At 33.4% G+C, this 16,417-nt stretch overlaps 1 protein-coding gene across 1 annotated transcript in view; it reads left to right on the forward strand.

The window, feature by feature from the left end:
• Positions 1-16,417, forward strand: part of SCAF11 (SR-related CTD associated factor 11) — a 107,715-nt gene that overhangs the window by 79,367 nt on the left and 11,931 nt on the right. Inside the window, exons 5-10 of the mRNA XM_044679103.1 lie at positions 991-1,068; positions 8,765-8,865; positions 9,736-9,803; positions 13,171-13,229; positions 13,331-13,437; positions 14,441-14,542. Coding sequence (XP_044535038.1) covers positions 991-1,068; positions 8,765-8,865; positions 9,736-9,803; positions 13,171-13,229; positions 13,331-13,437; positions 14,441-14,542 — 515 coding nt within the window. The remainder of the gene's footprint in view (positions 1-990; positions 1,069-8,764; positions 8,866-9,735; positions 9,804-13,170; positions 13,230-13,330; positions 13,438-14,440; positions 14,543-16,417) is intronic.

A 16,417-nucleotide genomic window follows, 5' to 3' on the forward strand; every position in this document is an offset into this window, starting at 1 on the left:
ACACATGAAAATAAGAGACATAGTATCTGGATGTTCAGGTCCTTACCTTTTAAATCTCTTGAAATTTTTTAAGCCTCTTGAAAGGAAGAGCTATAAACAAAATTCTATGTGAGATTTGGGTTGGAAATGCTCCTTAGATGACTGGTGAAGGTGATATTTTCACTGTGCTTTTAACTCAGTGCTGCAGGTTATTCTTTTTTTTTTTTTCCTTTTGCCTATTGTGGTGCCCTCCCCCCACTTATTTATCTCTCTTAAAGACTTTCTGAAGTACATTTGTTTGCCCATCTACATTGATGGAGTTTATAGACTAGGATTTTTTCTTGACTGTAAAATTATATGTCTTGACCAAAAGTGGAATGGGGATTTTTTTTAAAGGCATTATTAGCAAATTAATTAGGAAAAAGTAAATATATATATGTGTCTGTGTATTTGTGTGTATAATCTATTATTGTTGAATGTTTTCTTTACTATGTTTTGTCATTAACTGAATAATAGAATTTTAGAGCTGAAAGGAGCAATCTTAAGAGGTTATCTAGTCTAACCTCATTTATCATTGAGGAAACTAAGACTCCAAGAGATGAAGTGATTTGTCCGAAGTCATAATTTTGATGCCTAGTTCAGTGATCCATGGCTCTAGTTCAGAGTAGAAACTTGAATTTTGCTCCTCATTAACCAAAGAGATCTTTAAAAACATTTTTGTTTTGGTCCCAACTTGCAGTTTAATTGGTTATAGTGACTCCCCTGTGAGGAAATTCTTAGGCCAACAACTTTGTTGGAATTTAAATTCTTAGAGAGTTGCTTGGGGCTTGGAGTTTTTAACTAATTTGTATGTCACCATGCCACATTTTACTATGTTATCTGCAGAAAACAAAGCTGAAATAGATTTCAATCTGATGATTTTGAGGGAAATGATATTTTACTTCCATTTCTATAGAAAATTCATTATGAGATGTAAAAAAAAATTTTAATTGGCTAACAATTCTGTTTCAGACTCTGCCTTCATGTCCAATTGATCGAAAACCGTTTCAGGCAATATGTAAATTCAGTGCATTGGAAGGTTGTATTAAGGTAAGTCTTGAGGATACATGTCTACATAACATGTGCTTGTATATTTTATATATAATTACATATTATAAATTGAATATTGTTAATAACAATATCCTAGCATTTATTTACTTTGGGTATGCAAAGTGTTCGATTTCATTTTGTCTTCACAGCAGCTATGGGAGGTAGGGACTGTCATTCCCATTTTGTAGAAGAAGAAATTAATTTGAGGCAGACAGATGTTTAATGACTTTCTCAGGGTCATCCGGCTAAGTTGCTTTTTTTGTAAACTTTTTTTGTTGTTGTTTTAGTAACTGTTTTAGTAACAGTTTTAAGATAGAAGAATGGCAAGGGCTTGACAATTGGGATTAAGTGATTTGCCCAGGATCACACAGCTAAGAAGTGTCTGAGGTCAGATTTGAACCCAGGCCTAGTACTCTATCTACTGTGCTGCCTAGCAACACCAGTAAAGTTTCTGAGGTTGGTTTTCAGTTTAGGATTTCCTGATTCCAGATTCAGCATAATCTCTGCTCTTCAACATAGTTGGTTTTTTTAAGGAGATTAATTTTCAAATTAAGTTTCAAATATATCTAATTAACATTTTGTAATTTTAATATACTTTAGCTGGAATAAATATAGAGAAAGAAGCAAGTTAAAAGATATTATTTTTTTCTCTGCTGATCAACTCGGGAAAAGGAGAACAGGTAGGTGGGTATGCTGTGGGAGAGTAATTTAGCAGCATTTCCCCAGGGAAACAATGTTTTAAATAGTATTTTGATTTATAGACTATTCACAGAAGCCATAATATAAAAAGTGATCGTATTTCCTTCAAAGCATTATAATATTAAGGGTCTCCAATATGCGCAGTACTTGGTAGTAGACAATAGTTGACATAAAAATTAAAAGTTTAAGTAAAGTATACTTTTATCAGACAGTAAGCATTTCAATATCTATTATAATAGTAATAGTATAAAAGGTAGTGAGATGCTGTGATCCTGGGTTTTTTGTACAAGATTGAAATAACCATAATATGTTATTAAGAAATAATAATAGCATTTTAATAGCACCTACTATGTGTCAGGCATGTAGTAAGCACTTTACAAATACTATCCTATTTAATTCTCACAGAAGGCTTAGGAGGAGGATACCAGCATCATTCTCATTTTATAGATGAAAAACCAAGGCAGAGTTTATGACTTGCCTATAGTCACATGGCTAGTACCTGTCTAAGGCCGGATTTCAACTTGTCTTCCTGATTTAGGCCCAGTGCTCTCTCTCATTGTGCTATTTTACTCCCTCTTGAAAGGAAGAGCTATAAACAAAATTCTATGTGAGATTTGGGTTGGAAATGCTCCTTAGATGACTGATGAAGGTGATATTTTCACTGTGCTTTAAAATATGGACATAACTCAACAAGATGTGGTGTGTGGTGTAAAGGTGAAGTGTATTCCTGGCATAGCAAACAGCACAAGCCAAAAGCACAGAATTTTAACCATTTGCAGTAGGTAATCAAGGGAAAAGTAACAGTTTGGCTGGATTACAGAGTAAATTGCAAATATAGCTCTAGAAAAATTGGGTCATATCAGATTGTGAAGGGACTTAGAATGGCAGGAAAATAGTTTGTTCTTGACTTAATAAAAAATTAGAAGTCATTAATGGATTTTGAGCAGAGAACTGTTATGAGTAGAGGCAGCAATATGATGGAGTGGATAGGATGTTAGGCCTGGAATCAGGAGTCCTTGAATTGAAATGTGTTTACAGTCATTTACTAGCTGTTACCTTGGGCAAGATACTTAACCTCTGCCCTGATTTCCTCATATGTATGTGAAATTGGGATAAACTCTCTCCAAGGGTTGTTTTGTGAAGTTAAGATAAAAAAGTATTTGTAGTTTTTTGTATTTTAAAGTTATATATAAATATTACTGCCACTGCGGTGGTGATGATGATGATGGTGATGATGATGATGATGATGATGATGATGATGATGATGATGATGATGATGATGATGTTGTTGTATACAGTAAAGATAAATGAAGAGTAGATTGGAGAGGAGAGAGAGTGGGAAAATCATGTCAGGAAGCTGTTCTAGTAGTTTGAGTTGATAAAATGAGGGCCTGTACTAGGGTGGAAATAAGTGGGAATAGAATGGAAAGGGTTGACTTTGTGAAATAAGATGGAGGTAGAAGTCAAAGATAATGCCAAGATTTTGAAAGTGGACGAATTTTCTTTGTTGGGATTCCAGGGCTGCCAAGCTCAAATCAGGAAAACAGATGAAAGAAAAAAGAATAGGATTGGGCCTCTCTGAATCGGGCCCCCAAGCCACTATTTATTGAGTCCTTCATTAATTAAGTTTTCATGAGAATGAGGCTTCTCAGAAGAAATGCCCCCATTCTTCCACAAAATATCTATATTTTGGCAGAACCAAGGACAAAGAAGTAACTTGTAAACACAAACCTTGTGGATAGGAGACTGTAATCTAGAGGAAAGATTTCCTCTAAAAATTTAAATGTGTAAGAGAAAAATAGAGGATCAATGCCATAAAATTAAAGCTCTAGAAAAATAATGAATCAAAAACTTCAAAACAAGAATAAAGGATGAAATCTTTAAAAGATTTAAAAGAAATTTAGAATCTTCAAAACAGAAAAGACAGGGCAGCTGGGTAGCTCAGTGGAGTGAGAGTCAGGCCTAGAGACAGGAGGTCCTAGGTTCAAACCCGGCCTCAGCCACTTCCCAGCTGTGTGACCCTGGGCAGGTCACTTGACCCCCATTGCCCACCCTTACCACTCTTCCACCTATGAGATAATACACCGAAAGTACAAGGGTTTAAAAAAAACAAACAAACAGAAAAGACAGCAATATGGTCAAGCCATAGAATTGCTTTTTCTTTAAAGATTAGCAAAATTCATAAATCATAGTTAATTTAATTAAAAAGAGGGAGAAAAAGATGAATCTGATTTTAGAAGAGCTGTTGCTTCCAACTATAGTACAATCTACAAATCAGAAATGGTTGCTTTATAAAAGAAAACAAACTAAGACATTAGTTAACAAAAGAGAAACTAGTGGATCTCCTATACTTAGGCCTGCTCCAATGCAGTGTGGACCCAGAAATTTGTTAAGAATTTGTCGTGTGCTGTAAGAATATGCTTGGTATACCACAACACCAGGAGATTTAAATTAGAGCCCTTGCTCTGCTATTAAATAGCTTTGAGACCTTGATCCTTAGTTTTATTATCTGTAAAATGAAGAAGAGGTGAACTAAATGTCTCTTGGTACCTTTCGATCTTTAATATGATATTGCTTTAGAGTTTAGTCCTACAAAAATGAAGCTAATTACTATGTGCATATCTACCTTTTCAGTACAGGGACCCCACATAAATTCAGTGAAGCTCTGACTTGATCCTACTTGATAACATATTTACTTGTGCTTCTTTTTCCAAAAAAGGTTGGAGGGAGGCAATGATGTCTGTGTATGTATATGTAGGTATATATCAGATTTGTGACAGTGTGGTAAAGTGGAAAGAGAGCTGATGTTAGGAGTCTTAAAGACCTGGATCCCAGGCACCTAACTTCTTGTTATGGGTAACTCCTGAAGACTAGGTTATAGAATGACATTTGATCTTCATTACTTGAAGAAGTCTTCTCACTGGGTGTTTATTATACCTTTGAAATTACAAATATATTTGAAAAAATTAGAGGATCTGTGGGTTGGAAGAGGTAGTAGTCAATAGTCAATATTTCAAACCATAGACTTAAAGGTAGGTGAGTTCTTAAAGGTCTTTCAAGTCTGACTTCTTTATGTTAAAGATGAGGAGCTATCCTAAAATATACTTGTAATAGGACCACTCTGGAGTGAAGGACCATTTACAGAAAAATAATAATATGACCTTAGAGTAAGATTTTTGCTAGTTCTGTATGTTTTGGTCAAATTACTTCTCTGTAAAATGATGGAATTGGATTAGAGGACCTCTGCAATCCCTTCAAGCTCTTACATTTGATTCTGGGATTTATTGTGCTTTTATTTCCTTCAGGGGTCTTGCCCTGAAACCACAGTCAACACTAAGCCTCTTGTCTGTGTTCTAGAGATTCTATATGTCTTTCAGTTCATACTGTATTTGTTAAGTATCCCTCCTTTAAGAAAAGGGATAGAGATAAGAGATTGGACCTTTGATTTCACAGATGCTTATAGAACCATGAGTTAAGGAAACTTAGCTGATTTGCCCAGGGGCAAGCAGCTAGTGTGTCAGTAGTGGAACTTGAATTCAGGTCTTTCCTGAAGATCTAGCTTCAAGGTTTGCTTTCTTTCCCCTATTACATGTTGCCTCTTCTCTTACCTTTACTAAAGACTTAAGTTCTCAAATTAGCAGCTCAGGAGAATGGGGTTTTGTTTGTATTTTTGTTTTTGTTGTCATTGTTTTTATGCAGCAAGCTTAGTCTCAGCATCATGAAATCAGGTTAAGGTTATAAATGATAGAGGACAATGTTGTTTACGAATACCAAAACAGTGCTTAAAAACAAAAATTTTCCTTTGCAAAATAAGTGAAGAATTATAAGCATTCTTATAGAAGACAGGAATCAGAACTTTATACACTAGCTAGAAAATACAGTGAGGATTAAAGTGAAATCTTTAGAAGGTAATATTCAATCAGGATCAATTTTTCTATCAGCAAATAAACTTTTCCAAGTTTAGATCATTATCTGGCCAGTTACACAAACTGCAGTCATTGTCGGATATTTAATTTACCAGAATTTCCCATTCATTTTTATGTTTCTCTTGACCCACCTGTGTTTGTAATTCATAGTTTCTATTCAGTTTTGTTTTTTTTCATCAGGAATGCTTAGAAATTCTCTTGTTTCCTTAAAAACTCATCGCCTCCTTACAACCCCCCCAGTAGAATTATATTCAATTTTGCTGAATAATGTTTAGTCATAGATCTCTGCCTTTTGCCCTTTCAATTATCATCTTCCAACCTCTCTGCTCCTTTATAGCAGTGGTTGCTAAATCTTGTGTGATCCTGATGGTGTTCTGTCTCCTTATGATTTTTTCCCTTTTGATCTGAGCACTCTGGATTTTGGTGTATAATGTTTCTGGGAGCTTTTATTTGTAGAGTTTCTTTTAGGAAATAATCAGTGAATTCTTTCTATTTCCACCTTACCCTCATGTTCTAAAAGGTCTGGACAGTTTTCTTTTATGATTTCTCAAAATATGATTTATAGGCTTTTTTTTTGGTCATAGCTTTTTCAGCACTCCAGTGATTCTTTAATCTTTTTTATCTTTTTCCAAGGTCCTTTATTTTTTGTATGATAACTTTGCTTTCTTCCTTTTTGTTCAGTCTTTTGCCTTTGTTTTACTATTTCTGGTTTTTTGCAGTTATTCTCTTGTTCTGTTTTTGTTTGTTTTTGTTTTTGTTTTTGTTTTTGTTTTTGTTTTTGTTTTTGTCTTGAAGAGCCCCTTTCCTATAATAGCACTTTAAGTGGGAATTTTTTCATTAATTTGTTTGCTTTTTCTTCTCAATGATTTCAGAGATTGTGTTAAGGCCAGGCTCTTTGTATTTTTGCAAGGAATATTTGGGTAGTACTTAATATGTTTTGTCTTCTTAAATCTTTCTACTGTTTTCTCTGGGTTTGGGGTCTTGTGTTATTTCAGACTGGGAACCTTTTGGTCTTTCATTATGCCCCAAAACAATCTGATCCAAAGTGAATGAAGTCTTTAGTGCTGCAATCCTGACTTGAGCTATATAAGTTGCTCACTTTAGTGTGTGCTTGAGCAGGGACAGTTCTAAGATTGTTCCTGGTTAGAGCTCCAGTTGAATGCTGCTGGTATCAGCCACTATTAGCCTGTTAAAAAACACTGCTGGGTCAGTGACATATTTTTAGGCTCCTTACTTTCCTTCTCCCTTGCCTCCTCCCCCATTGCAGGTTTCAAATTGGGCTGGGGGCTAGATCTGTGATCTGCACCTGCTCCTAGGGTCAAAGTCACATAGTAGATGTTTACTTCCATACTTGTTCTTCACTCAATATACAGCCTGAGCCTGCAATTATTCCTTGTTCTGGACCACCACCTGTAGAGGCAGGCCTCACTCCTCAATAGATTTGTAGGCCTATGAGTGAGTAAGAAGGGACAAGCTGTCAGTTGGCACATGTTCTGATTTCCTATACAAGGAAATGTTCCATATTAGAGTCCTCTTATTTCTCTTGTGCATGGCTAGAGACAGGGCATTTTTCAGACCTAGCACCAAATAGCATAGTCCTGGTTAGTCCCCATCCCCACTATCCATAGACTTCTGTCTTTCCTGATCTGGGCTCGGGATATCCCATAAAGTAGTGAAAATATTTTTTGTCCTCAAGGGGCTAGTGTGGGAAAGATGTTTATAAATAGATGTAAGATACATGAATGTATCTTGTTAGATAGTAGATGGAAAAGAGTCTTAGAGGGAAAAGCTCTAGAAGCTGTGGGGAATAAGGCCTATAAGTAAATCTTGACTGTGCTTTCAGGGTAAGACCTCTGAAGGAAATAAAAGCACAATAAATTCGAATGTCAGAGCTTGAAGGGATTGCAGAGGTCCTCTAATCCAATTCCATTATTTTGCCCAAAACAAGATAGATTTTCCAAGTTACAAACATTCAAATTATAAACATCCAACACAAATGAGAAGACATTTGATTAGCACATTATCTCCCCTGCCCCAGGAGCATCTGGAATAGCACAGACATTATAAACAACCCATTTATTACAGGGATTCTTAAACATTTTTTTTGTCATATAACCCTTTGGTATTCAGGTGAAACTTGGGCTTCTTTTCAGAACAATGTTTTTAAATAAATCTAGGATTATGAAGAAAACCAAATATAATGAAATAATTATCAAAATAAATTTTTTTAAGTTCAGAGGCCCTGTGTTTGAACTCCTGAATTACAATTCATTAGTAAGGCATACTAAAAAGTCTAATAGTCAGACAATACTCTATATTTACTTCTTCAAACAAAAGTAAGCTTTTAAAAATTTTTTTAAAAAGATTATGCCTAATTCAAAAGATGCCAAGAACCAGATATTTCATTTTCTCTCTAGAAATCCACATTCTAATTGCTTCTCTCTCTTTTGCTGACTCTTTTTGTGGGGTGAGGATAAAGGAAGAGAATATTTCAGACATGTGAACTGAAGGAAAACCGTATCGGGAAGACTCACATTGAGAAGAATGGGAACTAATGAAAGAGCACTGTATTTAAGCACTTGAGTTGCTAGCCTAGATGTAAATTTATGAGCTTATCAAGTAAAATATAAAAATGTTAATATTTTTCATCTTTGAACTATTTAATAGTTCACTTACAATATTAGCTTAGTCCTGGGTTTGAAATAAAAATTGAAATGTGATTTAAAGAGTTTTTTGTATTACTTTTAAGTCATATGATGTAGACAAAACTATCTTAGAATTGAACAGTCTTTAAAAGATACTTTTCTGAGTAAACTAAAGCTAAATATTTTCCATAGCTTAGATTCACAACTCATGTTCCAAGAGCATATTTCATATATGGACAGTATTTAAATCCTCTAAAACCTATTTCTATCTCTTGACTGTTGATATACAAATTATATTATTTAAAATCAGTATTTGGGCAACTTTTAAAAATGAAAACACCAGTTCTCATGTCTTTCATCATTTTGGGATAGACAAAGTGCTTATTGTTTTGAATTTTAATGCTATTAATTTGTTTTTCTTTATAGGTACAAGTACCAAGACAATTAAGAGAAACAGATGATAAGAAACATGAATGCTCCTTTAAGAAACAGGATTGCCATTCTGTAAATATTAAAAGCTGCATGAGGTCAGTGATATACTTCATATAAATAGAAACCAAGTTGGAATGGTTCCATAAGTGAGTTTGTTCAGAAAAGCTTTTCAAACAGATTATTTTTAAATACTTGATATTTTAAAGGAGAATTACTTATAACCTCAACTTTAACATAGAGATAGAATTATCTTCTTTCTGTGTGCCAACAAAAGATAATAGTAAACAAAGTTAAGATTAACTGAAGGTATTCCAAAGTATATTTATGCCCTTTAAATTTAGGGAGTAATACCATATTTTCTTTTTTTTTAGTGATGATGGACTGGATACCACCTAGTTTAATCAGTGCCTAATATTATATAGGCAGATTTTTCTTTTTTTAGGTAGGACTATAATACTAGAATATGGCCTATGTTTTTCATTTTATTTAGGACTACATAGAAGCTTCTGTTCTATGCCATGTTATCCTTTGTTTATAATTTTCTTCATATCACTTAAGCATATAATCCTTTTTTCCTGTTTTCAGGGTAAAATGATATTGCATTCCTCAACAGGCTTATCAATACATAGAAAATATTTTGTAAACCCTAAAGTGCCATATAATCTAGTAGTTGTTGACTTTTGTTATATTAGTAGAAGTAGATCAGCATACTGGTTAAACAAAGTTGAAATATGTTATTTAAATATAAAGCTATTCTTTCAATAGAGAGGATTTAGAGACATAATTATTTTACATTTTTGATTATTATAAACTTTTAAAATTTTTGATATATTATGTGAGAATTAATGAGACTAAAACACCGTAGAATTTTTTCAATATGGCTTCCCTGTCTTAAAACTTAGTTGATATGAAAAAATTTAAATATTAATCTTTTATAGTTTTCATTTCTTTCTTGATATTCACAGAAAAAGAGAAGATGTAAAAAGAGATCTGTTAAGTGCAGAATTTTATAAAGATTTGAAGAAAATGCATAGTAAGTAATTTTTGTATGTTCTCTTATTGTTTTATGAGTCCTGCTGTGGTTTTCCTAATTCAGGCCTTTATTAATCTTATGTCATGGCATAGGCCTGTACTTACATGTTGGCCACCTCAGTGGAAGAGCACTCACCCCTCCCCTAAGCAGCTCATTGGAGCTCAGAAAGAAGTGCTTAGACCAAGTAGTCCACCGGAAAGAAAGAGATTTTTGGTCTGTTGGTTCCTGTTGAATATTCACTCAGTTCTGGCCAACAATTAGTAGTTTCTATCATTATGCACTTAAGACCTGTGCATTTTCTGAAGTAGAGAACAGCCTCCATTTCCTCTCTAAAGATAGACTCCCCCTCACCCCACCCCCAAGCATTAACAAGGGTTACACCCCCAAGCAGAGGGTGTGCTTGAGGGCTTTGGCCCTACCAGTCAACTCTTATATTAATATGAATCTCATAAGATAGACACAACTTAATATCCAAATGAAGATGCCAATAATTTTTGTCTGCCTTAATTTATTTTATTGTTATATGAAATCATTGAAACTTAAGGTACTATTTGCCTTTTCTGTTATTGTTGTTTATATTAAAGATGCTTTGTCTTTAAGATAATTCTTAATTTAAACTTTAAGTTGTCTTATACAGTCATTAGAAAATGACTTGGAGGCAGATAGATAGCTCAGTGGATAGAGAAGCAGACTTCAAGACAGGAGGTCCTGGGTTCAAATGTGGTGGATGCTTCCTGGCTTTGTGACCCTGAGCAAATCACCTAATCTCCATTGTCTGGCTCTAACTGCTCTTCTGCCTTAGAACCAATACCCAGCATTGATTCTAAGACAGAAGGTAAGAGTTAAAAAAGAAGAAGAAGAAAGAAAATGAATTGTTATCTTTAGGAATATTTGCTCTGTGTAGTACACTGATATGCCAAGGTTGCTTTGCATTAACAGATATATCTGTGAAATACCTTGTTAACTGATCTCTCTTTTTACAGTTAACTTATATAGAACACACCATTTATCCTAGTATTTTAAGAATTTCAACTGAGTAAAACCTTTTTGTTTCTTTTTTTGATATCTTTTTTTACATTGCCTAAATTTTCCTTTATATTTCTCCTCTTGAGGCCTAGAGAATTAGAATTTTAAGCAAATTAAATTTTAATTTTTACATTACACATGATGCTGATTACCTATTTTAATACTGATGACTGAGATTTCCTGTATATAGGTTACTTGGAATTGTTCCCAAGATAGGTAGAATAATGAACCTAAAATTTTATGAGGACATAGACTTTTCTTAAATATGCTACTTAAAAATGAAAAGCTGTTTAGGTTGAATTTAGCAGGTATGGAGAGGTCAGTAAAGATAGCTTACTAGTAAGTTTTATCTGTTTCTCCCTATAATTCAATTAACTTTTCCTTTTTAAATGATATGCTGTTCCAATTCATGTAGATTAAGTATTGATATTGATCTATTATCTAAACCAGTGATTCCCAAAGTAGGAACCACTGCCCCCTGGTGGGTGCTGCAGTGATCCAGGGGAGCAGTGATGGCCACAGGTGCATTTGGGGGCAGTGAATAACTGTAAGGGGGCGGTGATAGTATGTGACAGGGAGCACTAAGTATTATTTTTTCTGGAAAGGGGTCGGTAGGCCAAAAAAGTTTAGGAACCACTGATCTAAACTGTCTTTAAGTACAAAATAAAGTTTCCTTGTTTATCTCTTTTAATCTTTTTTTAAACTGTTGCTTGATTTGAAATCTTGTTACTACTCTTACTTTTTTGGTTTTTTATCCTCTTTATTTAAAAAATACTTTAAAATTCATTTTGTTTCCATATTAGCCATATTATAAAACACATACACACAAAACCAAAGGAAAATAAATTTTAAAAAGTATGCTTCAGTCTGCACTCCGAGTTTATCAGTTCTCTTTCCGGAGATGGATAACATTTTTCATTATGGATTTTTTGTAATTGTCTTGATCTTTCACAATTGATCATCTTTGACAATATTGCTGTTCCTGTGTACCAAAGGTCTCTGGTTCTGCTCACTTCACTTTGCTTTAATCTTGGTTGTCTAATCAAGTTTTTTTTAAACCATCCTGCTTGTCATTTCTTATAACACAATAGTATTCCATCAGAATCACATGTTACTTGTTGACCCATTCCCCAATTGATAGACATCTCTTCAATTTCCAATTCTTTACCGTCACAAAAAGAATTGCTACAAATAGTTCTCACTTCTTTTATTTCCCTTGAGAATCTTGACTTTTTGTTCTTGCAGGTAAATTTTAAATTTATAATGTAATCCTTTGGAGATTTAGTTAGTCATAGATGTTAATTAATAATTTTTGTTTCAAGAGTTTTATCAGTATTACTTTTAAACCTTATTTAACATGAAAGGGCAAGACAAAATAACCAACCCAAATTTGGGAACTTTGCCAGTTCTCAGACATTGATTGTTTCTACAAATGGTTCTGTGTACTATATCTGTGCAGAATGGGTAATAGAAAGCCATGCAGCTACTCTGTGAATATACTTTAAAGAAATGAAAAGTTAGTTATGTTGAATAGCGATAGCTTTATTATTGACCAGTCAGATAGAAGAAACACTTTTATATTATGTGTAGTCATAACAATAAGTGAGTCATTTTGAATAGTCACAACTTTACTTATGAGACTGTCCTTGTCCGTGAGTATAGTGGTCGCATTAGTGGTGGCATCTTTTAATAGAGAAGTAGTAACACTGGTCTTGAGGTTACAAAGATCTAAGGGTATTCCGTGTAGTGATATGTCATTTCTTAAACTAGCAGATAAAAATTAGGTTCTTGCCTTTCTCTTGGAAAAAAGAATTCCTGATAGAATTATACTATATTAGGATAAGTTTTAAAAGGAACAATGGGATGGAACTTCACTAACATTAGCCAAAAAATGAATACTTTTATATAGCTCTGTTCTATTGAAATTTTATTTTCTTCTGCAAAAAAAATTATTATTTTAGACTTGGACAACTTCAATACGAATGTTAGCTGTACAGTGAAGATCAGAAAAAGAAGCTTGAATCCTATATCTTACATAGTCTTTTTGAAGAGTATTTATTAGATTTTATCATGGTGGTTCTAATACCTCTGCTATCAATAGTGGAAAACAAATCCAAACATTACCTGTATCTGAAAAATTTGTGTCCTTTGTCTTTAGCCAAGAGACTGGAAACTGAAATCTATTACAAATGAGGTCTTATAGTGAATTTTACTTTTAGCTTACTTGTACGTATTTTTCATCTTTATAACTAGTTTAAGTAGTTATTAGTAGTTATAAGAGTATTGTCTTAAAATAAAAATTTAGAAAAGGTTACCAACTCTCTTGGTTTTTTTTATGCAGGAAATACTTCAAATAATGAAATGGTGAAAAGGAAAGCCACATTAATTAAGATAAATAAGGTTCGTTGAAATACACAGAAACATTTTTCTTGGTCCTATAAAATAATTTTAATATGAATATTATTTGACTATGTTATAATATTAACTTTTTACTTTTCTAGCCTCAAAGACAGAACTGTCCAAATCACTGGTTCCAAAATTATTTTTCCAGTGTATTTTCTTCTGATAATCACATTGGAGAATCTTCTTGTACCATTAGGAGTTACTGGTTAGTATTTTTCATTTATCATAATCATTATGTTTCAGTAATGATAAATAAGTTTATATAAATTAAAATTTAGGCCTTCCAATTCTTTTTAAGTATATATACTTCCCACTTTGCTGTTTTTTGTTTTCAAGTTAAATTGATCTTGAAGCCACTTTTGTTTGTGGCAGTTTTAAAAGGCATTCATCTAGAGTTCGTTTTTTTTTTTAATTCAAAGAGATGGCAAAAAAAAAGTGGGTTATTGTTAAATGTGGAAATTTTTCCTCATGTGGAAGTGTTTTATGGTTAATTGGAAGGTTATATGGAAAGTTATAGGCTTAATTCTAGAAACTAAAAGAATAAAAATGAATAGAAATCCTAAAATCATCTGTTTAGTTACATTGGTAATGATAAACAGACACACTAATTCAAATACTTTGTCAAAATGGAACATCTGTACTTAAAATTTTAGACACAAAGCAGCAAAGAAAAAATTCTGAGTGATTTTTGAAAAGTTTGTGTTCTGTCCATTATAGTAACAGTAGACTATATTGCATGTTTTCTTTTGTGTCATATTTTGTTTCAGTTGAGAAATTATTATAGCTAAAACTATTAATGTTTGAACTTTTATTTTTTGGAAGTTGTGGACAAGCAGCAGTTGTGTAGTCTTTTTTTTCTGAAAATAAAATAAGTTGTCTTGAGGGTTTGTGCATCTTTTTTTCAGTTTTACTTTCCTTTGGGAAAATTTGTTTACAGAAATTATTCTTGCTTTCTGTCTTGTGGAAGATGGAAATAACAAATATATTTATTGCATTACTTGCATTAATGATCAAAACTTTTATTATATCAACAAGAACTATGTCAATGTGCAATACTTAAATATTTTGTATGATGAATTATACTTGAAGGTTTCCTTCCATTTTGTCAATGTTTTAATGAAAAAAATCTTTTTTTATTCTGTAGTGCTAGGCAAGAATAATTCCCTTTATTTTTCAAAGTGATAAATTTTATAAAATTTGTCTTTTAGTACAGGATTTACAGAATTCACTGAAATTGACTCAATGATTAGACAAAAGAGACAGGAACTACAATTGTCATGGTTCTCTGATACATTACCTGGAGTTGCAAGGTAAAATGAAATGTTTTGCTATAGTAATTAAATGTTGACATAGAATCAAGGAACTTAAGACAGGTATTCTTGGGAAATTATACATAAATCAAATAACTTAAAATGCAAAAGAGACAGTTGCTGTCAAGGTAACTTTGAATGATTAGTTTTATTAGTTAAAAAGTTCTTTTATACTAACAATCATTAATCACCTAAGTAATTGTTTTAGAAGCTTTTTTGGATTTTTTGTATGTTAGGCATTCCCAAACATGGGACCCTAGTGTGTGATTAAATTAAGCCATAGGTCTGCTGCAATAGTCTCTGAAACACTCACTTGCTACCTCTGGTTTCCTCTTGTCAGCCCTCCTTTGTTGGTCCATACTATATAAAACTTCCACACTAGTTTTGCTACTATGTACAAATTTTCTCTTTGTTACTAAAACCTTACGCTTCTTTCCTATTAAATCCATTTAAAATATTTATTTAGGCAGTGTGCTAGAGATACAGAGATGGAAAAAAAAAAGTCCTGCCTCTACAGAGTTTGTATATTCTAGTAAGAGAAATAAAAGTCTCAAAAATAGCAGTAATACATGTTGAAATGTGACAGGGGAGACTCAAATAGAGTAACATAAAAGATTCAAACAGGAAAAGGTCTTGTCTAAAAAAAGGAATCAAAGTTTCATGAACTGGGACTTGAAAGATGACAAATATTTCAGTTCATCAACAATTTAAAAAAATACTAAGTGGAGGCAGCTAGTGGATGGAGAGCTAGGCCTAGAGATGAGAGGTCCTGGGTTCAAATCTAGCCTCAGACACTTCCTAGCTGTGTGACCCTGGGCAAGTCACTTCACCCCAATTGCTTAGTCCAGTGATGGGCATACTACTGCCTGCGGGCCAGATGCAGCCCCCTGAAATGTTCTATCCCGGCAGTGTGACATTATTCCTAATCTGACGGATACAATGAGTAGGATACAATACAATGAAACTTCCAAAGAGTTGTCTTAGAAACAGACTGACAGATGAGCATTTCCTTTCTTTTGGCCCCCTCTGTAAAAAGTTAGGGGCAGCTGGGTAGCTCAGTGGAGTGAGAGTCAGGCCTAGAGACAGGAGGTCCTAGGTTCAAACCCGGCCTCAGCCACTTCCCAGCTGTGTGACCCTGGGCAAGTCACTTGACTCCTATTGCCCAACCTTACCAATCTTCCACCTATGAGACAATACACCGAAGTACAAGGGTTAAAAAAAAACAAAAAAAAAAAACAAAGTTTGCCCATCACTGGCCTAGCCCATAGCACTCTAATGCCTTGGAACTGATACTTAATATCAATTCTGACACAGAAGGTAAATGTTTGAAAAATTAAAAAAACAACAAATGAAGTTAATGGGCTCCAAATAAGTTATTCTCTTATTATATGTCTAAAACGTGCTCAAGACAAAAAAATATTTATAGTGGCATGCAAAATAGCTGGGTTTACAATGTGAAATAATGAAATTAAAGTAATGTGTAACAAACCTTACAACATTTTATATGTTTAGAAAACTTTTAATAAGCAATATACCCATTTGTTGCTGTCACTTGTTTTACTGATTTGGCATTGAGTTCACTAAATTTTGACACAAATGTTTTAATTATTCATCAGGAAACCACACTTTAATCATGTGAAAGATTCAGTGTGTTTTGGATAAACAATCCATTTTTTCTGTTCTAGCTTTGATTACAGCCATGAGTTTTCAATGGGAATTAAGCCAAGCAAGTTCCCAAATCATTGAAGAATGTTTGCCTCCAACTCTTAGATAAATTTCTTGACCTTTTGTTATGTATGGAATGGTACAAGGTCATGTCGAAGTCACCTCCATTTGAGAATTTCAGTTCTGAGATTATTTTGTTAGCATATATTT

The sequence above is a fragment of the Gracilinanus agilis genome, chromosome 5, assembly GCF_016433145.1.
Source record: "Gracilinanus agilis isolate LMUSP501 chromosome 5, AgileGrace, whole genome shotgun sequence".
Taxonomy (NCBI): domain Eukaryota; kingdom Metazoa; phylum Chordata; class Mammalia; order Didelphimorphia; family Didelphidae; genus Gracilinanus; species Gracilinanus agilis.